Source organism: Lepidochelys kempii, chromosome 2 (genome assembly GCF_965140285.1).
Source record: "Lepidochelys kempii isolate rLepKem1 chromosome 2, rLepKem1.hap1, whole genome shotgun sequence".
Classification (NCBI taxonomy): domain Eukaryota; kingdom Metazoa; phylum Chordata; order Testudines; family Cheloniidae; genus Lepidochelys; species Lepidochelys kempii.
This window is the reverse complement of record NC_136381.1, coordinates 197,740,287-197,767,972: the sequence shown is the minus strand read 5'-3', so window position 1 is coordinate 197,767,972 and position 27,686 is coordinate 197,740,287. Positions and strand designations below refer to the sequence as shown.

The following is a 27,686-nucleotide window of genomic DNA, read 5'->3' as shown; positions in this document are numbered from 1 at the left end:
CTGTGATGCAAGTAGCCCACGCAATCAAAGATCTGCTGATATCAAGGGTAGTGACCCTGGGAAATGTGCAGGTCATAGTGGATGACTTTGCTGCAATGGGATTCCCTAACTGTGGTGGGGCCATAGACGGAACCCATATCCCTATCTTGGCACCGGAGCACCAAGCCGCCGAGTACATAAACCACAAGGGGTACTTTTCGATAGTGCTGCAAGCTCTGGTGGATCACAAGGGACGTTTCACCAACATCAACGTGGGATGGCCGGGAAAGGTACATGACACTCGCATCTTCAGGAACTCTGGTCTGTTTCAAAAGCTGCAGGAAGGGACTTTATTCCCAGACCAGAAAATAACTGTTGGGGATGTTGAAATGCCTATATGTATCCTTGGGGACCCAGCCTACCCCTTAATGCCATGGCTCATGAAGCCGTACACAGGCAGCCTGGACAGTAGTCAGGAGCTGTTCAACTACAGGCTGAGCAAGTGCAGAATGGTGGTAGAATGTGCATTTGGACGTTTAAAGGCGCGCTGGTGCAGTTTACTGACTCACTTAGACAACCTCAGCGAAACCAATATTCCCACTGTTATTACTGCTTGCTGTGTGCTCCACAATATCTGTGAGAGTAAGGGGGAGACGTTTACGGTGGGGTGGGAGGTTGAGGCAAATCGCCTGGCTGCTGGTTACGCGCAGCCAGACACCAGGGCGATTAGAAGAGCACAGGAGGGCACGGTACACATCAGAGAAGCTTTGAAAACCAGTTTCATGACTGGCCAGGCTATGGTGTGAAAGTTCTGCTTGTTTCTCCTTGATGAAACCCCCCGCCCCTTGGTTCACTCTACTTCCCTGTAAGCTAACCACCCGCCCCTCCTCCCTTCGATCACCGCTTGCAGAGGCAATAAAGTCATTGTTGCTTCACATTCATGCATTCTTTATTCATTCATCACACAAATAGGGGGATGACTACCAAGGTAGCCCAGGAGGGATGGTGGAGGAGGGAAGGAAAATGCCACACAGCACTTTAAGCACAGCACTTTAAAAGTTTACAACTTTAAAATTTATTGAATGACAGCCTTCTTTTTTTTGGGCAATCCTCTGTGGTGGAGTGGCTGGTTGGCCGGAGGCCCCCCCACTGCGTTCTTGGGCATCTGGGTGTGGAGGCTATGGAACTTGGGGAGGAGGGCGGTTGGTTACAGAGGGGCTGCAGTGGCAGTCTGTGCTCCAGCTGCCTTTGCTGCAGCTCAACCATACACTGGAGCATACTGGTTTGGTCCTCCAGCAGCCTCAGCATTGAATCCTGCCTCCTCTCATCACGCTGCCGCCACATTTGAGCTTCAGCCCTCTCTTCAGCCCGCCACCTCTCCTCCCGGTCATTTTGTGCTTTCCTGCACTCTGACATTATTTGCCTCCACGCATTCGTCTGTGCTCTGTCAGTGTGGGAGGACAGCATGAGCTCGGAGAACATTTCATCGCGAGTGCGTTTTTTTTTCTTTCTAAGCTTCACTAGCCTCTGGGAAGGAGAAGATCCTGTGATCATTGAAACACATGCAGTTGGTGGAGAAAAAAAAAAGGGACAGCGGTATTTAAAAAGACACATTTTATAAAACAGTGGCTACACTCTTTCAGGGTAAACCTTGCTGTTAACATTACATACATAGCACATGTGCTTTCGTTACAAGGTCGCATTTTGCCTCCCCCCACCGCGTGGCTACCCCCTCAACCCTCGCCCCTCCCCGTGGCTAACAGCGGGGAACATTTCTGTTTAGCCATAGGCAAACAGCCCAGCAGGAATGGGCTCCTCTGAGTGTCCCCTGAAGAAAAGCACTCTATTCAACCAGGTGACCATGAATTATATCTCACTCTCCTGAGGATAACACAGAGAGATAAAAAACGGATGTTGTTTGAATGCCAGCAAACATACACTGCAATGCTTTGTTCTACAATGATTCCCGAGTACGTGTTACTGGCCTGGAGTGGTAAAGTGTCCTACCATGAAGGATGCAATAAGGCTGCCCTCCCCAGAAACCTTTTGCAAAGGCTTTGGGAGTACATCCAGGAGAACCGCGAATGCCAGGGCAAAGTAATCCTTTCACATGCTTGCTTTTAAACCATGTATAGTATTTTAAAAGGTACACTCACCAGAGGTCCCTTCTCCGCCTACTGGGTCCAGGAGGCAGCCTTGGGTGGATTCAGGGGGTACTGGCTCCAGGTCCAGGGTGAGAAACAGTTCCTGGCTGTTGGGAAAACCGGTTTCTCCGCTTGCTTGCTGTGAGCTATCTACAACCTCATCATCATCTTCTTCATCCCCAAAACCTGCTTCCGTATTGCCTCCATCTCCATTGAAGGAGTCAAACAACACGGCTGGGGTAGTGGTGGCTGAACCCCCTAAAATGGCATGCAGCTCGTCATAGAAGCGGCATGTTTGGGGCTCTGACCTGGAGCGGCCGTTCGCCTCTCTGGTTTTCTGGTAGGCTTGCCTCAGCTCCTTCAGTTTCACGCGGCACTGCTTCGGGTCCCTGTTATGGCCTCTGTCCTTCATGACCTGGGAGATTTTCACAAAGGTTTTGGCATTTCGAAAACTGGAACGGAGTTCTGATAGCATGGATTCCTCTCCCCAAACAGCGATCAGATCCCGTACCTCCCGTTCGGTCCATGCTGGAGCTCTTTTGCGATTCTGGGACTCCATCATGGTCACCTCTGCTGATGAGCTCTGCATGGTCACCTGCAGCTTGCCACGCTGGCCAAACAGGAAATGAGATTCAAAAGTTCGCGGTTCTTTTCCTGTCTACCTGGCCAGTGCATCTGAGTTGAGAGTGCTGTCCAGAGCGGTCACAATGGAGCACTCTGGGATAGCTCCCGGAGGCCAATACCGTCGAATTGTGTCCACAGTACCCCAAATTCGAGCCGGCAAGGCTGATTTAAGCGCTAATCCACTTGTCAGGGGTGGAGTACGGAAATCGATTTTAAGAGCCCTTTAAGTCGAAATAAAGGGTTTCATCGTGTGGACGGGTGCAGGTTTACATCAATTTAATGCTGCTAAATTCGACCTAAAGTCCTAGTGTAGACCAGGGCTTGGAGTCATCATGGATAATTCTTTGAAAACTTCTGCTCAATGTGCAGCAGTGGTCAAAAGGCTAACAGTGCATTAGAAACTAATAGGAAAGGGATAGAATATAAGAGAAATTATCATAATCCCGCTATATAAATCCATGGTGCACTTACACTTAAATACTGTATCCAGTTCTCGTTGCCCCATCTCAAAAAGGATATAGTGCTGTGGTCCCCAAACTTTTTACCTTGTCCCCCCCGCCGCCCTCTGTCCAGAGTTGGGCTGTGGTTCCTGGAAGGGGAACGTGGATGGGGTAAGGCTGGGGGCCGAGTCTGGGGCAGGGTGGGGGGAGCAAAGCGAAGATTAGGGCCTGGAGCCAGGAGCAGAGCTTGGTGGTGCTCCCTCCCCACCCTCTGTGGGGGCTGGCCTGGGCCCCAGCTGTGGCTCCTGAATGTTCTTCTGTGCTCCCTGGGGATGGGGTGAGCCCCACAGTTTGGGTACCTCTGATATAGTGGAATTGGAAAATGTTGAAAGAAAGGGAATGAAAATGATTAGACGTATAAAAAAAACTTCCATACAAGGAGAGACTAAAAACATCAGGGCTGGTCATCTTAGAAAAGAGATGACTAAGGGGGAATATGATAGAGGACTATAAAATCATGAATAGTTTGGAAAAACTCAATAGAGAAGTGTTATTTACCCTTTCACACAATACATGAGTGATCACTCAGCAGGTTTAATATAAACAAGAAAAAGCACTTTTTCACATGATGCACAACTAACCTGTGGAACTCATTGTCATGGGATGTTACGATGCCCAACAGCATTACTGGGTTCAAAAAAGAACTAGAAAAGTTCATGGAGGATAGGTTCATCAATGGCTATTAGCCAAGATGATCTAGGATGCAATCCCTTGGTTCAGGGTGACCCTAAACCTCTATTAGAAGCCATGAGTGGAAGACAGAGGTGGATCACTCCATAATTGCCCCGTTCTGTATGCTCCCACTGAAGCTCTGATAGATGCCACTGTCAGAGACAGGATACCAGGCAAGATGGACCATAGTTTGACCCAGTATGGCAGCTGTTATGTTCTTCTGACCAAACAAATTTGCACTGCCACTGAACCTCAAGACCCAGCTGGAGTTTCTGTAACACCAAAAATTTGCTGAAATATGCTTTCAGGACTGGGAGGCAATTCTCAACTCGCATAGAGAGTTTCCATATAAAGGGAGATGCGAACCACAAAAATCACCCACCCATTCCCAGCATCATGAGGAAGTCCTGCCTCTGTGCCTGCCTGAGCGCGGAGCCAGCAGTGAGATACCTGGTGTCATGGTGAAAGACGTTAACCAATAAGAGCCCTGGCTGCCTTCCTCAAGAAGTCAGGAAAGCTGAAGGTGCCTGAGTTGGTGGATACGGTCAAGCTGGGCAAACACAAGGAGTTGGCCCCGTACTATGAGAACTGGTTCTATACCAGAGCAGCTTCCACAACCCAGCATCTGTACCTCAGCGACAGTGCTGGCATCGGCTCCATGACCAAGATCTACGGGAGCCGCCAGCACAATGGCGTCATGCCCAGCCACTTCAGTTGCGGCTCCAAGAGTGTGGCCAGGAGGGTGCTGCAGGCCACGAAGGGGTTGAAAATGGTGGAGAAGGATCAGGATGGAGGCTGCAAACTCACCCCCCAGGGACTGAGAGATCTGACAGAATCGCTAGCCAGGTGGCAGCTGCAAACAAGAAACATTAAAATGAGCATCAGATAATAAAACCCGGTTCCTGTTTAAAAAAACAAAACAGTGCAATGACAGGGAAAGAGAGAGACATTACGACCTTATTTCATTCCCTGAAGTTTTAGATCAGCATCACAAAACCCTCAACTCTCCACTGTAAAGGGAAGTGGCACTGTGTTTATCCATCCACCAGATTGTATCTTTCTCCCACCCCTTCTGCTACCCAGCTTGTGCAGCATGGCTCAGTGCTGGGACAGGCTGGACACCATGGACAGAGACAGTAACAATTTTGTAATCTTCCAAGGGAGAAAGGACTGCTGTGACTAGTTTTTCCTCAGACAACCAAAGTGCTCTCTTCTCCTTCCCAGACCTAAGCTCCTCCATTCAGTGTGGCTCCTGTTTTAAAGGGATGATAAGATCAGAGGTGTGTGGTAGAAGCACTGAAACTGTTTAATCTTCCAAGGGACAAAAGACAGCTGTTACTAACATTAAACAAACAACTAAGGTTTTTTTTTGTTTTTTTTTTTAAAACAACTGTGCCATCCCCAGCCAGGACCTTTTTAAACCAGGACCCTCCCATCCCCTGGTCCGTGTGGTCCTGGAACCATTGTTGCCTGTCTGATGGCTAAGAAATGCACAAACAAAGGGACACAATGGTTTTTCATCAATAATCTGTTTTTAAGCTACAGCTTCTGCCAAATGATTAATAGTGCTTCATCAGAAAGCAATAAAATCAGTGCAAGAGCTGTGTCATGCTCAGGGACCATTTTGGGGAGGAGCAAAGTAGGGGCTGGAGGGGAAGGAACACTGGAGGAGTTTGGTAAGGGGATGGTGCATGACAATGATGTGGATTCAGCACTGCAGTTCAAACTCAGGGAGACATAGCAATACATGGCATATTATCCATGGAAGAAAAATCAGTGCACAGTATTTTAAATGCCCTCGGGATCTTAAAATCAGGAATGTAGTACCAAAGCAAGAGTGGAGGATTGGGGTCCTCTTATACTTATCAGCCTGGGGTTTTGGTTCTTACTGCAGCTTAGTGTCCTCCTCAGGATCATTGCAGAGCTTCATCAACCAGTTCCCAAAGGCAGAGATGCAAAACCACATGTTTTGCATCTTCTGCAGTCCTTGCTGCCTCCTTGCCCTGGCCCTCATTGGCATCCTGACAGACAATGAGCCAGCGCTGTTGAGAAGGGGGTCATGACTCATGAGCCATTTCACTGAATGTCTTGACATGACCTGTTCCAGCTCATTGTTGAAGATGCATGTATGATGAGCCCTCCCACAGCAACTGTTAGATTTTCTGCTCTCCGGTACAGTAGCCTCAAGTGCTGGAGTCGGTTCAATCCCCATGAAACTTCCCAGAAGAGGTATATGTTCCTGCTGCTCTGGGAGAAGTCGTGGAGGACAATGTACTACAACCACACATCCATCTGCGCCAGGTCGTGGTCAGCAGGCCAGGTGGTTCCTCTTGGAGCACAATTATGTTCACCTGTACTGATCAAAAGAGTGGAGTTTTTTCCCTTTGTTCCCTTCCACTTTCTGCAGCAGCTGCTTTCCATCTCCAGGGCAATTATATCTTGGATGATGTCTGCTGGGGAACCCCCAAGCTCAACATACAAAACAATGCTTAACACCTCTTGGTTTTCAGCATCCTGACACTCCTCATAAATCAGCATTGCTGCAGACTGAACTGCTTTATTGAGCACTAGTGGCTTATCAAAACAAATGTGAAGGTTTCACCTTAATAGCACCATATTTATCTAATGCTTATTGATAGGCAGGTCAACAGCCAGTGATAGTTCTTTTAATGACTGTATCCTTTTGTTCTCTTTGCAGGACCCACAAGGACTTGAATGACAGGAAGTTCATTTTTCCCCTCACTGAACATCTGACCAGAGTAGCCCATATATTTATCCCCCTTTTAATAGCCATGCTGCCAGCAACCAAAGCCATTGTGGTGGTAACTGTCATTATATATCCAAATAGCCGCTCTGTTACACATTCCCTAAGCTGCCAATGACCCTGCCACTGAGAATCTGCCCCTTTTATCAAAGCTCCCACTTTCTTCCTCCCAGGCTCTCTGCTGCCATAGTACCACACCTCCCAGCTTGGCGAGCAGCATTCTCTGCAGCTGCTTTCTAGGGCTGGTTCACAGAGTAGCCAGAGGTATCTTTAATGTACCATTTGTGGCCCCCTCTCCAGGGACTGAGACCATCACCTCTGCGATGGAACCAGATTTCACTGGCTGGAAACCTGCAGTGGCCTAATCTGATTTGTGCTCAGGACTTCCAGACGGCTGTGCAACCAGAACTACGGCTACATAAGTCTAATTTAATGTAAATAATGTTTAATGTCAAAAGTATTTTCCTCTGAGTGGATATGCATGCTTGATAAAAAAACACAACAGGTTATTTTAAATTCAGCTAAGTATTGTTTATTCTAGTTTTAAGTGACATGTGAGGAACAAGAAGTTGGGATTTTTGGTTTTAGGACATCTTTAGTAAGTCTACTCTTGTTGAAAACATTTTGGGAATAAATTTTGGGCCTGAATTAGAGCAGTGTTGTCGCAGCTAGTTGCACTTTTATTAAAGTAGCATGCAACAAACCTCTCCCTCTTCATTTAAATTGGTCCAAGTTATGGACTAATTCCCTTACTCCCACTGAGTAGCACTATACTCCATAAATAGTCTAATTGAATTTAGTGGGCCACTTTGTGAAGCCAGGTGCTGTTCAGTGTGCCTCAGGGTGTAACAATTAGCCCTAAATGGGGAATTTTTTAATTTTAATTTTTAATTTTTTTAAATTTTTTAATTTTAATGGATATTTCTCTTTTATGTAAATGAAGAAAAATCCTCAAAAAGTTACATGGAAATATTTCCCATTTTTTGTCAAAATATCTTATATTTTCTAATCAGCTCAAGGAACAAAAGAATAGCAGTATGTGGGCTTTAATTTGCAGTAGAACTAAGGACAAATTTTGCCATCACTGTCATGAGTGTCCAGATTCTGTGATATTCATAGAATCATAGGGTTAAAAGGGACCACAACAGTCATCCAGTCTAATCCCCTACCAAGATGCAGGATTTGTTGTGTCTAAACCATCTGAGACAGATGGCTATTCGGCCTCCTTTTGAAAACCTCCAGTGAAGAAGCTTTCATAACCTCCTAAAGCAGTCTGTTCCATTATCCTACTGTTCTTACAGTTAGGAAGTTTTTCCTGAGATTTAATCTAAATGGGCTATGCTGCAGTTTGAACCCATTGCCTCTTGTCATGCCCTCTGTGACAAAAGAGAACAACTTTTCTCCATCTTTTTTATGGCAGCCTTTCAAATTTCAAAAGACTGCTATCATTTCCTTCTTAATCTCCTCTTTTCCAAATTAAAGGTACCCGGTTCTTTCAGCCTTTGCTCACATGGCTTGCATTCCATCCCTTTGATCATCTTTGTCACTTGCCTCTGGATCCTTTCCAGTTTCTCTACATCCTTTCTATACATTGGTGACCAAAACTGGACACAGTATTCCAGCTGCAGCCTTACTAGCACCGAGTAGAGTGGTACTATCACCACCCGTGACTTGCATGCTACGCTTCTTGTTAATGCAACCTAAAATTGCATTTGCTTTTTTTGCAACAGTATCACATTGCTGACTCATCTTGGAGTTGTTATCCACCAGAACTCCCAGATCCTTCTTAGCAGTGCTGCTGCCAAGACAGTTTTCCCTCATTCTGTATTTGTGCATTTGGTTTTTCTTTCCTAAGTATAGCACTTTACATTTGTCTTTGTTGAATTTCATTTGGTTGTCTATAGCCCAGTTCTCCAATTTATCTAGATCCCTCTGAATTTTAGCTCTATCCTCCAAAGTATTGGCAACCGCCCTAGCTTTGTGTCATCTGCAAACTCTATACCGACATCCAGGTCATTAATGAAGATGTTAAACACCGGACCCAGAACAGATCCCTGTGGAACTCCACTTGAGACCTCCCTCCAACCCAATATAATTCCATTAATAGTTACTCTTTCTTTGCAGTTGTTTAACCAATTATGTATCCACTTAATGGTAGTTCTGTTGAGCCTGCATTTCCCCCACTTACTTATCAGAATATCATAGGGCACTGTGTCAAAAGCCTTGCTGAAGTCCAGATATATTATGTCCACCGCATGCCCCTTATCCACCAAATCAGTTACCCTGTGAAAGAAGGAAATCAAGCTGGTCTGGCATGATTTGTTCTTGGTAAATCCATGCTGGCTGCTAGTGAATACCCCTTCATTCTCCAGGTATTTGCAAATTGAATATTTTATACATTGCTTTAGTAGCTTCCCAGGTATTGAAGTCAGGTTGACTGGTCTGTAGTTCCACGGTGTCATAAATCTAGAGAGAAGGGTAGCATAAAATCCCTCCTTGACAGCTGTACTGAATTGCCTTACTTGTTAGGGGTAAAGTAGTTCAAATAACCTAGTTGGCACCTGACCAGAAGGACTAATGAGAAAAGAAGATACTTTCAAATCTGGGGGCAGGGGGGAGGTTTTGTTTGTGCTCTCTTTGTTGTTCCCTCTCCAGATGGAGGGAGAGACCAAGCAGGTACAACATCTCCCGAAAATATACCTGGAATAATAGATCTAAAACCACAGAAATTGTAAGTAGGGCAAGGAAATCCATTAGGTTATCTTTAGTTTTGGCTTGTGAATTTTTCTATGCTATATAGTTTTATTCCTGTTTTCGTACTGTAAAGCTGAGCCCAGGGGGGAATCCTCTGTGTTTTAAATCTTTTTATTACCCTGTAAAGTTACCTTCCATCCTGATTTTGCAGGTGTGATTCTTACTTTTTCTTTATAAATAAAGTTCTTCTTTTAAGAACCTGATTAATTTCAGTGTCCTGAAGACAAAGGGTCTGGTCTGTGCTTACATTGCTAAGGCAATTGGTTGGTATATTATTCTCAAGCCTCTCCAGGAAAGGGGGTGAAGGGACTTAGGGGAGATATTTTGGGGTGATAGGGATTCCAAGTGACCCTGAATTTTTTGTGTAAATCACTTGGTGGTGGCAACAATACTGTCCAAGGGCAAGGAAAGGAATTTGTGCCTTGGGGAAGTTTTAACCTAAACTGGTACAATGTAAGCTTAGGGGGTCTTTCATGCAACTGTACCCCACAGTTCAGAGTTGGGGGGGAACCTTGACCCACGGCTTCTCCTTTTTAAGATGGGCACTATTTAGTCCTGCTCCAGTCCTCCAGGACCTCTCCTGTCATCCATTGAGTTTGTAAATATTATTGCCAGTGGCTCTGAGATTTTTTCAGATAATTCTTCCAGTACCCTCGGACAAAGAGCATCCAAGCTTGCTGATCTGAAATCATTCAAATAGGTCAGAAGATCTCTGCCCTTTACTGTCTATGGTAACTTTGTATTAACGTGTATAATTATTACATGTTAATGACTTTTTAACATATTAGGATTTTGTGTGCATGTGTCCTGTATTAAGCAAGTTGTGAGTAAATGGGTGTGGTAGGTTTCACTTACCTCTTGAATACACCCTTGCTATCCAGTTGTAGTATCATTCTCTTTGGCTACCAACACCTCCTGCAGGCTGTCAGCTGGCCTCTGTGGGTATTTTGTGACTCAGCCTTCTGCTAGGTCACACAATCCAAAACCCTTTCTGGAGTATAACAAAACCAAACCAGAAATTGTTCCTTGCCCTTCAGGGTCAATTATAAACAAAATAATCTCTTACCCTTTCTGGGTTAAATTTTCTCTCTGGGATAGAAACAGCAGGGGTTCCCCTTCTTAGTATCTACCACTAAAGGTTGCCAGTGATAGGTGCTGGCTCAGCCTAGTTCCTCTGGCTCCAGCATAAGGAGTTCACTCCTCTGGCTCCAGCTAAGAACTGACTCATTGGCAGCATGCAGCTCCTTTTATTTCAGTATGCTGGGGCTTGATTGGCTGTTGCTGGTCCCCAGCCCTTCTGGCTGCTGGACAACCATATCTTGCAAGTTTTCAAAATGGCTGCTCTTTTCTTCTCAGATAACTGTTTCCCCGGCTGGGGTGCAGCAGAACAGTGGGGTCTCAAGCAAGGGGCCATGAAGACCTGATATACCCCATTATAATGGGTGAGTGAGAATGCAGGTGAATGTGAAGAGTTGGACACATAATGCATGGGTTGTTGGGGGGCACTTTAGTCCCGCAAAAATGTAGAGATTGCATTAAGAAAGAAAAAATACACTGACCTTGGAATAGAAACTCATTTATCTCATCTTATGGAATGTGGACAAATTTAATCATTGCTAAAGGGATATTGAACAGCTATTATTTTTAACTCTATTCCTCCCCACCCCCAAAAAAGTTGTCTATGCCCCTACACTGGACCAGATTTTCAAAAGCAAGTGAGAAAAAGTACACATGCAGAAACTCCAATGCATTGATACAACCTTATTTGCATGCATACATCCTTATATACCCATGCAGATCAGGGGTTGTGCATGTGCACTTTTGGAAATCTGTTCCTTTGTTTAAAATCTTATGACATCTACAAGCCTATAAAGCAGGAGTGGCCAAACTGTGGCTCGTGAGCCACATGTGGCTCTTTTACAGTTAAAATGTGGCTCCTGGAGTCCCCCATACACTCCCCCAGCCCCCCCGATTCTCCACCTACAAAACTGGGCAGGGCGCACTTGGGGCTTCTGCCATGCGGTGGATGGGACTAGGGGCTTCAGTAATGCAAGGGGGGGTGGTAGAGTCTAAGGACTTTATCCCTGGGGGTGGGCATCGGGGCAGAAGCCTCACACCCTGGTAGGTTGTGCAGGTCTTGTGGCTCTCTAACTTCTGTGGCTCTCTAACTTCTTATTGTATGCGGCTCGGAGGGTCAGTAAATTTGGCCACTCCTGCTATAAAGGATGGAAGAGGAGGCCAACAAATAGGGCAAATTCAAAGATGTAAACTGTGGTGTAAGTTGTACATTGGTAAATCACTGTGGGTGTAAATTAGTGTAATCAGCATGACAAGGGTGGAAAGGTGGGATGATAGCAGGAAAAATAATTGCCAAGAGACTGTAATAAATCATAAGATAAAACACTGAGCCTAAACACCACTGACTTACTGATGTGTAGGTTTACACTTCCTTTGAATTTGACACAATGTAAAAAGCAAGGACAAAAAGGGTCAGACTATGAGGCTTGTAATAGAGGGTAAAGCAGTGACAAATATAAGACTGCAGAAGTTTTGGTGAAAGAAAATATATAGTGGCAAGGTACTCCACAAAATTGTCATATAATATGTGTGGAATGAAAAATTAGAAACCTGGGCACAAAAAAAGGGCTGTGTAAGAGGGGGAAATGGTACTTGGGTACCCAAAAGAACCCCCAAACCATCTTCTAAATACATTTTTGAAGTGTGATTCTGCAAAGGCAGTTTGATTTCTCCAAAAGGTCTGAGTTTTTTCCATTATTTAGCCATGGTTTTTACGACTTGGGACACCAATGTTCCAAAACTACTTTCCAATCCCTAACCCTCTAGTTTATTGCCATGTACACAGAGAAAGTATTCTCAGAACAGGGCCCCTACTCCTAAAGTTTCAAACCAGTGATGAGTTAGCTGACTCCCCTTAAAGTGAAAGGGAGTTATTTGGTTGCAAAGCCAAACGTCACTTTTAAAAAAAGAGAGGGGTTAAAATCTAGACGTTACCCATAATCCGATGTTACATATCAGACACTGATGAAATTCAGGCATCAGCTTCCCCATTCTGCAGCTTAGGTCTCATCAAGGGAATTGATTCATCACACTGCAATCAGTCCTTTTGGTACTTATCTGAATACAAATTAAGATACTGAAAGAGATTTACATGTTTGTGTTGTAGAAGACAGTGCTCAGGAAAAACTGATTTATCATGTGCAGTGGATTTAGTACAATACAGACTTCCCTTAAAGTTGAATTGAGAAGTAGTTTATAAAAATTGAGCTCATGCTCTTCTTTACTTCTTTATACTGCATACAAAGGATGAAGACTAAAAAGGGGATTGATTGTTTGGTTTGTTGTAATTTTTTTATGTTTCCCTCCCCTGCTTGTTTTTTACCTTCGCATTATCAGGAATATCAAGTTTGGGGGTCTTCCCTACTTTTACTGAAGAACCTGTGATAGGTCTTGGAGATGTTATTATCAGCTCTAACGTCTTCACTGAAGGGGTGAAAGTGTTGACCTTTCCTTTCTCTGTAATATTAATTAGTTATTGTAATTAGTTAAAAAAAAACAAGAAACAAAAATTTTTAAATAGTCCAATGCTTTTAGTTAGACCAAAGCCTCAGTTATACATCAAGAGCAAAAAAGGGCAAATGCTCAATTGTTTTTTTCCGGTACACGTCACTTTTAAATGACAGAACTTTGGGTCCTGTGCTCCTTTCCATTCTGTGATGTGGAGGGGAAAAGAGGAGGGCTAATTACGCCTTCAAATATACACAAACGTATATATGATATAACAATAGCTCGGCAGTGGGTGTATTGTGACTGCTCCTTATTATACCAAATATGATCATTTTAGTGTTACCTTGCCCTCCCTCCCATTTGTTTAACTCTATTGTGTCTTGTTACATGATTAAACTGTAAGATTTTTGGAAAAGAGATGTTATTTTGTGCATAGCAAAAGGGGCCTTGATCCCTCGCTGCAGTCACTACCACAATACAAATAAATAAATACATTAACATATAACATAGTGATTAAATTGAGGAAAGGTGAAGTGCATTAGTGTCTATGTCAAATCTTCAGCCTTCACAATGCTGCTAGTTGGCTAAAAAGGAGAACATTTTGAGCATACCATCACTTTTCTACTCCTATTTAAGCACTGTTTATTTACTGAGAGACACCAAGTCACAGTATCTTTACTTATCCCCTAATTTCAGTTTGTCACAGATTAAGTTTTTGCCACCATGACTCAAGATGCAAAACTGTTTGGGCAGTTCCAAAACCTCATAATATTCTTTCAATAATTCCTACAAGGATTTCCAAACAGTATTGATTTTAGTTAGCTTCATTCAACTACGCTTCCTGATACACGGTTCAGTTCTGGGTAGAATTAAAAGTGAAATTTACCGTTTACACATTTAAAGGAAAACACTTGATGAATTAAAGAATGTAATTGTGATTTAAGCGTTACAGTAGCTAGGATCTTAGTACCTTATTTAAAGCCCACTGAAATCAATGGGAATTTTTCCATTGAGTTCTTTTGGACTTTGGATTAAGCTCTTAATAATGCAATATGCACTTAATGGGCTAAGGTAAGAAGGCAAAACAGCTTAATTTGTCTGAGCTTTCTTTAATAAATAAATAAAGTAATAAATAATAATAATAATAAAAGAAATCTAAAGGCTTATAACCTAGAGGTCCTAGGGCCCGAAAGAAGTTTTGAATTTTTAGATACAGTTAAATGTAATCTGAACAGTATCTTGGTATCTGTTTTTCCAAACAGTACCATAGTTTACAACACTAGTAACAACAACAACAACAACACATAAAGACAGTAATAATAATAATAATAATAATAATTTGGCTTACATAGCACCTATATTAATTTTCAGAACATCCTTATGAAGGAAGTAATTAGAAATGGGCCCAATACTCTGAGGAAATACACATTCAAATCTGAGTTTAACAGCTGAAGCCCATCTGTATTGTGGATCACTTTACCTACTACTCAAATGCAACAGCTGCTAGAGTGGAACACAGCAGCTGTTTTAACAGCACACAGCAACATTAAACAAAATGTTGGGATGAGAAAAAAATACAAATCATATTCAGCTGAAGATACAGAGGGAATTTAGTCCCCAGATCAGCAAGATACTTAAACACTTGGCTAGCTTTAGGCTCATGTGGAATCTCATTGACTTCAATAACATTACTCATGTGCTTAAGCTAGAGTGCTTCAGTCCCTTTCTAAAAATGGGGCCTTAGGTATACAGAATATAAAACATCATAGTCAGTGAAACCGCAATAGGTTCATTTCAAAAGCAATGGTTGAAATGTTCTGCCCAACACAGAAGTACACAGAGGCAGAAATTATTTTGCCTAGCTGTGACTGAAATGATGTGGTTTTATGATTATCAATACTGTCTCTTGATGAGGTTCATGTTCTAGTAAGCAAACATGCAGAAATTATTGCTGGTCAGCAGAGAGTCATTGGTAGAAAGATGCTGAATTTAAGTCAGACTGAATTTTCCAGACTGGTGAATGTGGAGAAAATAGGTTATTGTTATTGTTGCATCACTTTTATACACCCAAAGAAAATAGAGGCGGGAGGGAAGGCTTTATAAAAACAACATGTTTTGATCAGACACGGTAGGAAAAGAGTCTTCCCCTGTTCACATCCTGTTTGTTACTTTTCTATCGAGGTGTCAGGTTTAAATTTGGAACACATAAGATGCAGTGAGTATCTCTAATCAAATGAATAAATAAATAAATGAACAAGGAAAACCAAACCATAGATTGTCCTTTTGACAAGAATGAAGGAAACGGCAATATTTTTTTCAAATATTAAATCTACTGAGATGTGCATAGGGTGAATTATATGATGCCACAACCACTAACCTACTGTAAGATCAGATGTGGAGAACAGTGGAGATTTGCTAGATAAAAGGCTCCCTGAAGTTCTACACACTAGGAAAAGATATGGTGTAAATTTGTATTCATTCATCCATCCAAAAATTCACTTGATGTAACAGAAGTCACAAGGTAATGGAAGGAAAGAGACTTTTGAGGAATATATCAGAGAAATATCCAATTAGTGAAATCACCAAGTCACTGGACTTACTTGTGATAGCTTCCTCAAAATTCTCTTGCAATCAACCAGTGAGTTGCTTCTGTTTTATCATGTTTATTTTCTTTTACTGATAGCTGATACTTTCACCCCCATTTATCTCTTCCAGGGACAGTAAACCACTCTTTAGAACCATATCCAATGGCCAAGATCACACTAAATTAGGCTTTTTCTCTCTTAAACATAGAAAGGTGGTGTTGCCTCGTTGCTATTGCAGCAGCCTATAAATCAGAACACCTAGATTTGATTTCTGCCTCTGTGTGACTGAGATGCTGTGTGACCTAGGACAAGTCACTCACTATAAACTCTTTGTTCCTTAGTTTACCCATCTGTAAAATGAGGAAAACACTGTTTACTTCCTTTGTAAAGCACTTTGAGATCTACAGATGAAAAGATTAATAATAATAATTATTATTAATATTATTAAAATCAAGGGACAGCAACTATTTCAGACAATGGGGGCGCTACGTTAATTATAGATCTAAATAAACAGAAAATAATCCTCAGAAAACTGTTTAGCAATAAAACAGGATTTAAAGCACTAAAAAGGGATTTACTGGTTTTAAAAATAGTCTGTGTTTGTTTTGTTGCTGATGAACTCTGTGGTTTTTTTTTTTTTTTCCATTCAAGGAGGAGTCATTATATCCTGTGTTAGTCATTCAAGACGGTACCCTGCACCAACCTCTATGATTACAGAGATTCCTGACCCAGAGAAATTAGAGCAGTTCCACTGCAGAATGGGTGGGGTAAGAGACCATGATGTGTACCTCAGACCTATGCTCCATTGGGGAGTGGCTTGGCAAGGCAAATAGTATGGATGGTGCCACTGGATTCTCATTTAGGTGGCTCCATCAGCCATTCTCCCACACTGAGGGGTGTGGATCAGCCAGACAGATAAGAATAAATATTTGTAGGAAAGAGCCTACAAATATTTATCAGAAACTGGCCCCTTTCAAGGTTGTGTTATCACCTGGGAAAGAACAAAATAAGGGAATGGCTAGGTGTTCTACTACATGAGAGCATGTTGTAAGATGGGAGAAGATTGGGGACTGCATACGGGGCTGGAAGTAAGGAAATTCTAAAAGTTTGGAGCTCCAAAAATGGTTCAGATACATTTCCAAAATGAACCTCCAAACAAAGTGAGGTTCACCCATCATTTCTCTAATTACTTGTAAAACAAGGAATAGTCCTAACCAGGATGTGAAGAACAATTTATTTTGTAAGCGGAGGAAATCAAATTATTGTTGGTGGTTAGGTTTGTTTCCTTTGAGGGGGGGAGGGAGTATGGTTAGTAGTGGCCTGACCTCCTCTCATTTGCATTAATGAACTACCACAATTTAAAAATTTTAATTTTACCCCTTTTACCTGGATGCCCTATGCTGACTTCTAGTACTGAGGTAAATACGTGTAACCCCCTTGGGGTTCAGAGAACATGGCCCTTTAAATCTTTTTTATTTGGCGGGGGGGGGGGGGAGAGTGCTGATTGTTCCAGAAGGAGGAAGTGCTGTTGGGGGGAAGGGGAGCAGACATGCCAAACCTGCGGAAAAAATGCAGAAATTGGGTTTGTTTTAGACTTAACTGGCTTGTGAGTTGCTTGTTGGCTAGTTTTTGGCTTGTAGCTTGTTTAACTTGTAGGAGCTTGTTGCTTCTTTTTTTCTGATCGGCTCCCGCAAGCAGGGACAAGGCGGGGCAAGCAGTGGAAGGGGGGGAGAGAGTCAGGGGTGCACAGCAGGCCCACCACAGTCCCAGACTGCACACCGGGGAGATCTAGTCACATAGAGGGTTGGGGTTCTTAGGGATTGGCTTGTTTTGGCCTTGTTTTGAAATGGGATGAGCTTGATTTTTGGTTTATTGTGAAAGTCGGGGTGCTTATTTACCACGTGAAAGTTGGCAACGGTGAGGGGGACAAGAGAAAGAGGGGAGAGCAAGAGGGTGTCTGTTGGGAGCTCCAGACAGAAGGGCTGTAGCAAGCAGGTCCTCACATAGTGAAGCAGCCAAGAACGTGCCTGAAGCCTGGGAGGGACAGAGCGGCCGATCGTGGACACCCCACGACAGGAGTCAGAAGGAGCACTGTGCCAGGGAGGAATCACCCGAGAAGGACAGACCTAGTATCGCTGCTGCCCAGAGCTGCATGGGACTGTGAGTACTAGGCCTTGTGACTTTGCATTGGGAATAAGGAGGGAGGCTGTTAGCTAATTAAGTGGGGATATTGTTACTCTGTGTTGCTTTGCAGAGAGCGGCAGAAGAGGCCACCAAAGGGGTTTGTTGGGGAAAGTTTACTGGCACCAAAGACGATCAGGAGCACCCAAATCTCATCTCTGGACTGGAACTTTGCCCAGGATTCTTGATCTCTGTGTGCAGACACATTGCTCAATGCCTGCCCTTTCAGACGGTGGTACCACTGGGCCTGTGGAGCCTTGTTTTGAATGCAACCTTGTTTTACTGCTCCCCCTATATTTACCCCTGTTGTTTTCCCTCTCATCCCTCTGTGAATAAATATTTCCCTTTCCTATATTCATTGTACTCTTCCGGAGTGCGTGTGTACACTCTGGGGGGGTTGGAACAGGTGCCCCTGAAATGGAAGAGATTTTTCCCTGCTGCATTCCTTCGCGTGCCTTCTCTTGGCCAGAGCTGCCTGCAGAGCAGATTCCATCTTGGCCACAAGGGCGCTAAAGTTACATATGAAAATACTGAAATGAAGAGGGAAATGTCAAGGAATCAAAAGCCAGTGACAGACTGTTCCCTAGGTGTAGGCTGGGGGGAGTGAGGGGGTCAGGAGGGAGATGGGGATTAAGCCCCCATGAGTTCCATATTGTCTCTGTGACATTGTCTGTGCTGGTGGACCACAGACTATGGTTTAAGAACTATTACACTAGATGTTTCACTTAAATTGGTTACGCTCCAATACACAATATTCAGGTAAGCTTCTAAAAACATATTCAAAATGGACCCCCTACATAACTCTGTGGGGCCACTCCACTCCATGCTTGTTTGTCCCCCACTCAAGATGTTCTAATTCACAATATCCTAACTTATTCTCTCCTTTACCCCATATGAGGTACCTGGTAGCTCTGCATTCCTTACTTCTTCTTAAGCCTCTGACTCCCTTGTAAACCTCAATGTCCCAGGTGATGCAAACCTTCTATTTCCCCTGGGTATTTTTTTTTTACTGATCTCCCGCCTCCCATTTATCATATCTGCTGGTGGTTGACACAAATGATTGTTATTTGGGGCTACCTCCCGCAAATGAGCAGGAGGCTGCTTCCCCATGTGCTGCCCACAAGGTTGGCTATTACAGGGGCTGCGTTTAGAACTCGGGGCAGCAGGCATTCACAGAGGTCAGTGGCTTCAGGGAACCACAAGGCATTTTTACTCACTTCTAAGCACATACAGCAGCTTCTTGCAGTGAGGATGGATATCTGGCAGCTCCCTGCAGGTCATCTACTCTCCCATCTGGTGACCTGTTTCTCCTAACTACAGGTTAATCAGATGACAGAGACACAGCTCTTCAAGCCTGACTTCTTCTTCCACCACGAACAACAATTTCTCCTGTAAAGACCCTGAACCTGTGGCCCTCCAAGAACCAGAGGCAGTTGGATTAGGATTTATGCTCATATGGGTGGGTAAATGTTTAGTGACATGGACAGCTAAGAGACTAGCTACTAACTCTTTTTTCTTCTTTTGAAAAGGGCATCTCCAGTCTGTGAAATCTCAGAGGGAAAGTGCAATAGCCCCATGAGCAATTTTAAAGCGGCTTCACAGCGGTTTTTCCTCCCTTAAAAGAGAGAAGCCATTATTATTCTTTGATTCCACTAAACGTCAATTCTCATTTTGCTCACCCACACGTCACCTATGAGTGGATATACTTCACACAAGTAGGCTTAGTCAAGAATCACAGCCTTTAACTGGAAATCAAATATTTTATGAAACAAGATCAAAGGTGTCAAACATAGTTTACATTTTGAAGAGATGCCATTTGAAAATATTCCTTTGAACTCATTTGACCAGAGTTATTTGGGGTTTTTTAAAAATCACACCTGTGTACAGACATATACTCTCTCTTCCTTTATCTGGTAAGAACAAGGTGTGGAGACTTGTGCAATAGATAATTAATCTCTATTGCTATCTATAGTTTCATAGTTAACACTGTCTTGGTAGAAGTGTGAAAACACATTCACACCTTAGAAAATGGGTGATTAACTAATCAAATGACAATATGAATCTCAGACAGAAACACAGAAATGACTGCAAGCTAGAGCTATTTATGACTATATTTTTCTTTGTAACGTTTAGGAAAAAACCCTAAAACCTGCACTTTTCAGTCATCTCAAGCAGTTTCTCAAACTTTTTGAACAGCACTGTTCCTCAAACATATGGGGAAAATTAGCAGGTTTTTCCCACTGTAATCCACACAGTGCTGAAAATCAGGGCAGCAGCCAGCTGTCTGTCTATACTAGTGATCCTAACATTGTTCCACCAGAGGAGCTAAACTGGTGTTATCAAACATTTTCTATCATAGATTGAGTTCCATGAGACAGATGACCTCAGCACCATCAGACCACCAGCAGGAGGATGCTATTAAGCAGCAGTCATTGCCCCATAGAGACTCTGTTAAAACAGTTGTGGCTATTAAGTATCATTGATCTTAAATTGGTTCCCTGGGAGATTTCCCAGTTAAGCGGCTTTCCTGGAAAAGTATGTCCCAGTTAAGTGGAGCATACTGTAAAACCTTTATATACGAGTTCTATGCAACTAGAACCCTACAGCTTTTAACACGGCTCCACATGGGTGCAGAGCTCGTTGGCAGATTCACGCTCAAATAATTATTTACTACATTTAAAATATATACTTCAAATATGATTTTCAAAACAATTTCTTACCTACTAATGTTCCAGTAGCTCCATACAAATGAATAGTGATGATCTCTCTTAGCAAAAGTTGCCAATTTTACTGATAATTTCCAGCAGGAAGTTTGGTCTGATGAGATAGTTTGAAAACACAGGAAATGCAGGTCACCATTTGGACGCATGCTAAAAGCAAGAAAATTACAAAAAGCAAGAAAATTACAAAACTGTTTAAAGATAAGTTCTGCAAGTATTAAGAAACAATTTTTGGTTAACAGTTGTTAAGCTACGTAATCAGACTGTCAAGATAGCAGTTTGCTATTTGATAATTATTTCTTTTTATACATAATTATTTCTTTTACATACACTTACATTTCTGAAAGTGACAGTGTGTGAATTTTTGATTTTGTGAAAACAAGGGATCATAATGCTTTGCAACTTTACATCTGACTGCAACCAAGCACCTGGTATAATTGAAACCCTATGATCACACTATTATAAACATTATGCTGATGGTGGGGAGAAGTTACAGTTGCTATGGAAAGCAAAAAAATCTCTCCCATTAATGTAGATTTTTTTGTATTTATAGTATTTAAGGAGACATTGTCAACTTGATTTTTTTAAACTAAGTTTTTTAAAATTCCATTTTCTAATAGATCATCCTTTAAATATGATGCATTGAGATTTTTAATCCTTACAATAAAAACTGTAAATGTTTTTCAGTCCCACTGTTATGTTTTGTAAAGCTCATGAACAGAGAGAGAAATTGATTCACTTTATAGGAGAAATAGTAAAAAGTAATACACATGGGGTGCTATCAAACAAAGTACAAAACCTGTAGAAAAATATTTTTTCCTGTTAAATTCTTTATGGTAATTTTAGGTGTTACTTGTAACTCTAGTATGTACAACAGCATAAGTTTTCAAAATGATGAGTGAATTTGGGTGCTCAACCAAAGGCTTCCAAAAGGGGCTTGAGTATACACATTCTGAAAATCAATCTCTGCTAAGGTGTCTCAAGTTGGGCACATAAGAACGATGGAATCCAAAATAACCAGACACTGAAAATGTTAGGCCAACATTTTCAGACCAAAATCTGATTTTTCAAATTAACAATGTCCCTTTAACCTATCATAGTGGAAATTCCAGTAGAATCCCTTAGACCCTTCAACTGGACTCTTTTGATTTCTTTTAGTCCAGAGATTCTCAAACTTCATTGTACCACGACCCACTTCTGACAACAAAAATTACTACACGACCCCAGGAAGGGGGACTGAAGCCTAAGCCCGCCAGAGCCCCACTGCCCCGGGCAAGTGGGGAGGGACGTGGACAAAGTCCAAGCCAGGGCTGAAGCCAAAGCCTGAGCCCCCCACTCCCCAGAGCGGAAGTCTTTGGGTTTTGGCCCCGAGGGGTGTGGCTCGGGCTTTGGACCCAGGCGGCAGGGCTTGGGCTTTGGCCCTGGGCCCCAGCAAGTCTAAACATGAGCCCTGGTGACCTCATTAAAACGGGGTCCCGACCCACTTTGGGGTCCTGTCCTACAGTTTGAGAACCATAGTTTTAGTCTCTGCTGGTCTCTCCAAGGTCTCTTAGTCTTCCCACTGAAATGAGCAATCAGTGGACCAATAGATGCATTACTTATCCAAAATGTAAGTGCCAGCTGGAGACAATAGGAACCACTTGGAAATTTTCAGCTAGCGTTACCAATAGTGTACAGGTGACAATTATCACAATTAACAAGAGAGTTCCAATGTGAGCCACCTTGCTATATGATTCAAAAAGACCTATTGGGTATTGGTAGGGAATTTAGATGTGATAATTCTGAAATGGAGTATTACAATATTATCTGATAACTTTCATATACCTGAGGTGATTATTTAAATTCAGAATGCAATTATTAAAACATAGCCCATTGTCATTTCCAAAAATATTTAGTTGAATGTATCAGCAAGTAGTCTTTAAGCTTTGCTTATATTGTGGTTTATTAGAGAAAGACCTTCACTAAAGCAATCATGTTTCCATCAATCACACACATTTCTTGTAATTAATTTGTCCACCAGGAAATATTGTGAATGCTGAAAAAATAATCACAGTTCAGTTAACTTTCATGTTTTACTGAAGTGTCTCAATGGATTCAATTAAAAGCTTCCCCCAATCCTGATTATGTGAATCATCATCAGTGCTCATATGGGTTTCTCTGCAAGTCAGATTTTATCAAACCTGGGTAGTGCTGAAACTTTTTACCATCTTCTTTATCTGGTTCATCAGAAGTTGGCAACCATTATTTGACCTACTTAGCTCAGAGGATAATACACTTGTCATGCTCTAGTTTTTGTATTGCTATTTGAGCCAAAACTGGTAAGTGACATGTTGCTAAAGTCTTGGCTAAACTATAACTTAATCAGTACATAGCCTGTTAGTGACATGTCATTATCCCTAAGCATGGTTTGTGACCACACACAGTATAGTTAATACTCAATTATAGCACCTAATAGTGTTTCATCCTTGCTAGTGACACTGGCTGGCATGTGGTTGATTCTGGCTGTCAGTTAAGCACACTCACTTTTTGCAGGTAGATGTGACCATTGAATCATGCCTGTGTACATAATGCGTTTCCTCTCTGTTTAGGCAGCTAAAATGCTTGCCTAGGCCCTCATCCTCTTGTGTCATGATTATAGCAACCTCCTCCTCTCTGACCTTGAGAAATGCCATATTGTCCTACCTATATGCAATTCTCATATTTCTGGCTTATTGTTTCAACCATTGCACTCCACTGGCTGCCCCATCTACATCTAAAACAAACTACTTGTCTTCATTTTTAAGGCCCTTTCTGGCCAATCCCCAACCTATTGTCTCATATACACTATCGAGATGTCAACCCCATGACTCTGCTCCACAAGTGATGTCAATCTCAACTGCTCATTTGTCCAATTTTCTGTTGAGCACCTTTTTGCACTTTCTCCCACATTGTCTCTTATGCATGGAAGGAGCACATGATAAATATCTGCAAAGCTGCTTACTCTTGAGGGCATTCTGCACTAAAAAAATTAAAATTCTGTGCCAAAAAATTTAAAATTCTGCAAATTTTATCTGTCAAATAAATGTGGAGGCTCCAGCATGGTATTGGGGAGCACAGGCCACCAGGTGGGAGATGACTGCAGCTCTTCCCCTCTCCGCCCCCAGGACATGGACTCAGCGGTAAGGCTGCACCCAACTCTGACACAGTGCAAGGACCCAGCCTGCCCTAGAAACACCCCAGAGCCCTGCCTCTCTGTGTGGGCAGGTAGGCTCAGCAAGGCACGATCCAACTGTGGAGGGGCTCAATGTGGGGGGATCCAGGTGTGGGCTGAGAGGGTTCATTGTGGGGCAATCAGGGCGCAGGCAGCTCAGTGGGGGAATCCAAGTGTGGGGGGATCTGGATGCACTCGGGCTTGTTGGGGGTTCTGGATGCAACGATAATGGGGCTCTGCAGGGGGATCCAGGTGAAGGTGGGTGGGACTTAGTGGTGGTGGGCGGTCTGGGTGTGGGGGGATTGAGCTTGGCAGGGGGGTCTGGGTGTGTGTGGCTCAATGGGGGGGGGTTTCAGGTTCTGGAGGAGTGCTGCTCAATGGCATGGGGATCCAGGTGTAGCTGACTGGGGCTTGGTGGGGTGGGGATCCGGGTGGCTCATCAGTGTGGTACAGGTGCAGAGGGAGTGAGGCTCATGGGGTGGGGGTGGGGGTGGGTTTCTGAGTGCAAGATGGTGACGGTACCATTCTTGGCAGGAAATTCATATTTTACAGACACATGAAACAAAATCTATTCTACTCAATTTAAGGGACTAAGCTCAAATTTGTGGATGTAGAAAGTGTCGGGGCACATAATAGTTTTAAAAGAAATGCTCTAGACCATCAAGGACATGAGCGATCAGCTGGAATATTCTGTCTACCTCACACTCTGCTAATTACTGTGAATGCATAAGCATGAAGAATTTGATCCTCAATGTGGCCATAAAAGTTGAAACAATCTACTTCCAAATAAAGGACTTGGTTTCTCATAAGAGGAGAATGAAGTGGGTCTGGAAAAAAAAAAGAGCTGTTCCAAGCCTCAGATCTTTTTTTCCTTAATTAACATTAATGTTCAGAATAGATAACCCTAACCATGTGTTCTATTTTTTCCATATGATTCCCCCATCCTTTGCTCCCAGATCCCTTCCAGAAGTGCACAGGGCCTTTAATTAAGGTGTTTAAAGAAACAGAAATGGTTAGATTCTCTGAACTGTGACAAGGATAGAGAGGATCCTCCGCAGCAAAGATAAAACAAAACAAAAACCCTGAAAACACAGGTTATCACAAAAATGATCCTTCATCCGCATCTATTTTGGAAAATTTTTGTTGGGAGGACTCTTGGATTTCCTGCTTGCTTGAAAATGTAAAGCATTCAGAAATATAATTATTCAGTTTGGAATCTCTACATGGAGCGATATATAAGCATGCAAAATAATGGAAGAGGTGCTAAGTGAAAATCCACTTTTGCAGCACTGCCCAACTATAATGTTTTTTTCCCTACCAATTGGTCAATTTGCTGTGGGGGGAAGAGAGGCCTGTTTTTTAAAAGTGGCCAGGATTTTATAAGTTGCAACAGTTTCTGAAGTTTCAACTCTTGCCCTGTATCCCTAATATCTAATTTTTCTGAATTTTGTGGGTGTTATATGGATGCCATGCATAGAGAAGTTGAATAAAAACATAAAATACTCTTGCTGGAAGGTTGCAAAATAAGTTTTGTAGAATTCAGACTAACGTACAAGAACCCAGAACAGAGACATACAAAGAAGGTTTTTCCCTAAGGCCGAGGGGCGCAGCTCACCATGCCATATTTTAGGCTGGCATTTTCTAGACTGCTGAGGCTCTGACAACATGCTTCTCTACAGAACTAAGTAGCCTGTAAGCAGGACTAGGGAACTCCCTACTTTTAAAATAACTTGCAATTCCAGCACACTCTAGGGTCCAGGACCATGCTTGCCCTTAACTGCTTTGTTTTAAAACAGCTTATTGTTCCACATTTCATTCTCTAAAGGTTGGCAATCCTAACTCATGCTTACACAAAGAAAGAGCAGTTTTTGTCACTAGTGAGGTCCCTTTCAGTCCTACAATTCTATTATTCTGATTCTTAGCATCACTTTTGTTTTGTGAGCTACCCACTGTGTCAACATCATTTATCTCTCAAAAAACTATGGACTATCCCAAACACACTTTTAAAAGGCACACTGGTCCAAACTCAGCCCACACAAGTACATAGAGAGTTTGAACAACTGCTTATGCTTTTTAATAATCTATTTTTGAGCTCTTGTAAGGGATATTAATGAATTTTTCCAGCAAGCATTTTAGTACTATTTTTATATGTCTTCTCATATACATGGAAGAAATTCCCTTCAAATACGCACATGGTCCACCTTCAAATCTCTCCTTAAAACTCACCTGTGCTATAATGCATACAAAACACTTGACAATGGTTATGACCATTGCTTGAGACATACAGTAACTCCTCACTTAACGCTGTAGTTATGTTCCTGAAAGATGCGACTTTAAGTGAAACGATATTAAATGAATCCAATTTCCCCATAAGAATGAATGTAAATGGGGGGGTTAGGTTCCAGGGAAATTTTTTTTTGCCATACAGTACATTACAGCACTATAGTTGGGAGGTGCCCCCACCTTACCCCACACAGGCACAGCCCACTGGCACTGGAGACAATCAGGCAGGCAAGGCGGCTGAAGGTGCTGTAGGCTAGGAGAAGCAAGTTGTGCAACAGCAACTTCCCCTACTCTGCAAGCACCAGGGGGAGGAGGGGGCGCTCAACCCTCCTACTCCACTCCTTCCCCCAAGCCTCCACCCTTAACCTGCCTCTTCTCACCTTAACTCTGCATCCTCCCCCCTCCCTCCCCTGCCTCCTGCCTGCAGCAATCAGCTTGCTTGCGTGGGAGGCAGGAGAAGCCTGCATGCCAAATCCTTGCTTCTCCCCCCTCCCTCCTGAATGCCACAAGCCAGCTGATTGCCACAGCCAGGAGGCGGGTGAAGGCACTGATCTGCAGGGTCTGCCAGCAGGCGGAAGGCGCTGTGCAGGGGGCGTAGGGGAGCTGATAGGGCGGCTGCCAGCTGTGGACAAAGCAGGCAGCCAAAGGACGTTATAGTGAAGCACTGCGCAACTTTAAATGGAGCATGTTCTGTAATGGAGCAGGGACATAAGATCGAAACAACATTAAGCGAGAAGAAGTTAAGTGGGGAGTTACTGTATATTGATTCTGTTTCTTTGTTATCATCTGTGCATCCAAGGCTCAGCGTATCCTTACATTGTAAACTCACTGATCCTTTCTCTTTTCATTGTGAGACCAATGCGTAGTACAATGGGACCCCAGCCCAAACAGTACAGGCACTAAATGGTAACAGGGAGGGTGCTCTCAGGCCTTTGTGCTCAGAGGCATGCATTTGAGGGTATCATTTAAACACAGAAAGCTGTAGCTCACAAAAGCTTTATGCTCAAATAAATTGGTTAGTCTCTAAGGTGCCACATTTATTTGAGCATAAAGCTTTCGTGAGCTACAGCTCACTTCCGATGAAGTGAGCTGTAGCTCACAAAAACTTTATGCTCAAATAAATTGGTTAGTCTCTAAGGTGCCACAAGTCCTCCTTTTCTTTTTGCGAATACAGACTAACACAGCTGTTACTCTGAAACACTTCACTAACTCCCTCTAGCTGGCATCTCCCTATCGCCACCCTCACGGTAGCCGTGTTATTGTGCCCGCGGTACAGATGGGGTGCTGAGTCACAGAGAGGCTAAATAAGTGACTTGCCCAGGGTCAGACAGTGAATTGGTGTCATCAGTGGGATCAGCTCCTTAACGCCCGGACGTTACTCAGAGACACCCCGCCCCCAGGCAACAGTGAGGCCACAAGTCCCTTGTACTTTACTGATTCGGACTGGGCAGGCTTCCGAAGGGGCTGAGTCCCCCCTAAGCCGGGCACAGCAACCGCCTGGCTGTGGGCGCCGCCCGCCTCCTCCCAGCACCCTCCTTCCTGCGTCTCGGTTGCCTGCCGGCGCTTGCCCTCTTCTCACCGGCCAGGTGCCGGCACACGCACACTCTGCCCCCCCGCCAGGGCGCGCACTTCTCCCCGCGGCCTTTCTCTGGCGCGCTGCTCGGCGCTGTCCGCGCCGCCGCCGGGGGCCGGGTGTCTTCCACCCTCCGACTCGCTCCACGGGCCCGCGCGCTTCTGCCCCGCCTCGGCGGCCTACCGACGCCTT

General features: G+C 43.4%; 2 protein-coding genes across 9 annotated transcripts; one reads left to right on the top strand and one right to left on the bottom strand.

Annotated features, from left to right (window-relative positions):
• Positions 1-882: 882 nt before the first annotated feature.
• On the bottom strand, positions 883-27,681 carry LOC140907440 (uncharacterized). 8 transcript variants are annotated; one of them, XM_073333408.2, is made up of 8 exons: positions 27,501-27,681; positions 20,449-20,598; positions 12,450-12,572; positions 10,293-10,428; positions 8,872-8,966; positions 2,635-6,270; positions 2,136-2,538; positions 883-1,523 (listed from the first exon to the last, which is right to left on the bottom strand). In XM_073333408.2, the coding sequence occupies exons 6-8, from the start codon at positions 2,710-2,712 to the stop codon at positions 1,048-1,050; spliced, it is 957 nt and encodes a 318-aa protein (XP_073189509.1). In that variant the 5' UTR covers positions 2,713-6,270; positions 8,872-8,966; positions 10,293-10,428; positions 12,450-12,572; positions 20,449-20,598; positions 27,501-27,681; the 3' UTR covers positions 883-1,047. The 8 variants fall into 8 exon arrangements, with proteins under 8 accessions (XP_073189509.1, XP_073189497.1, XP_073189498.1 ...); XM_073333396.2 differs by having other exon boundaries at positions 2,136-6,270; positions 12,450-12,591; XM_073333397.2 differs by having other exon boundaries at positions 2,136-6,275.
• Positions 4,066-4,813, top strand: LOC140906163 (small ribosomal subunit protein eS19-like). Its single transcript, XM_078851334.1, is given in 4 exon segments — positions 4,066-4,092; positions 4,228-4,396; positions 4,399-4,743; positions 4,746-4,813. Coding segments are annotated over 4 exon segments (588 nt in total). The 3' UTR covers positions 4,793-4,813.
• Positions 27,682-27,686: the final 5 nt, after the last annotated feature.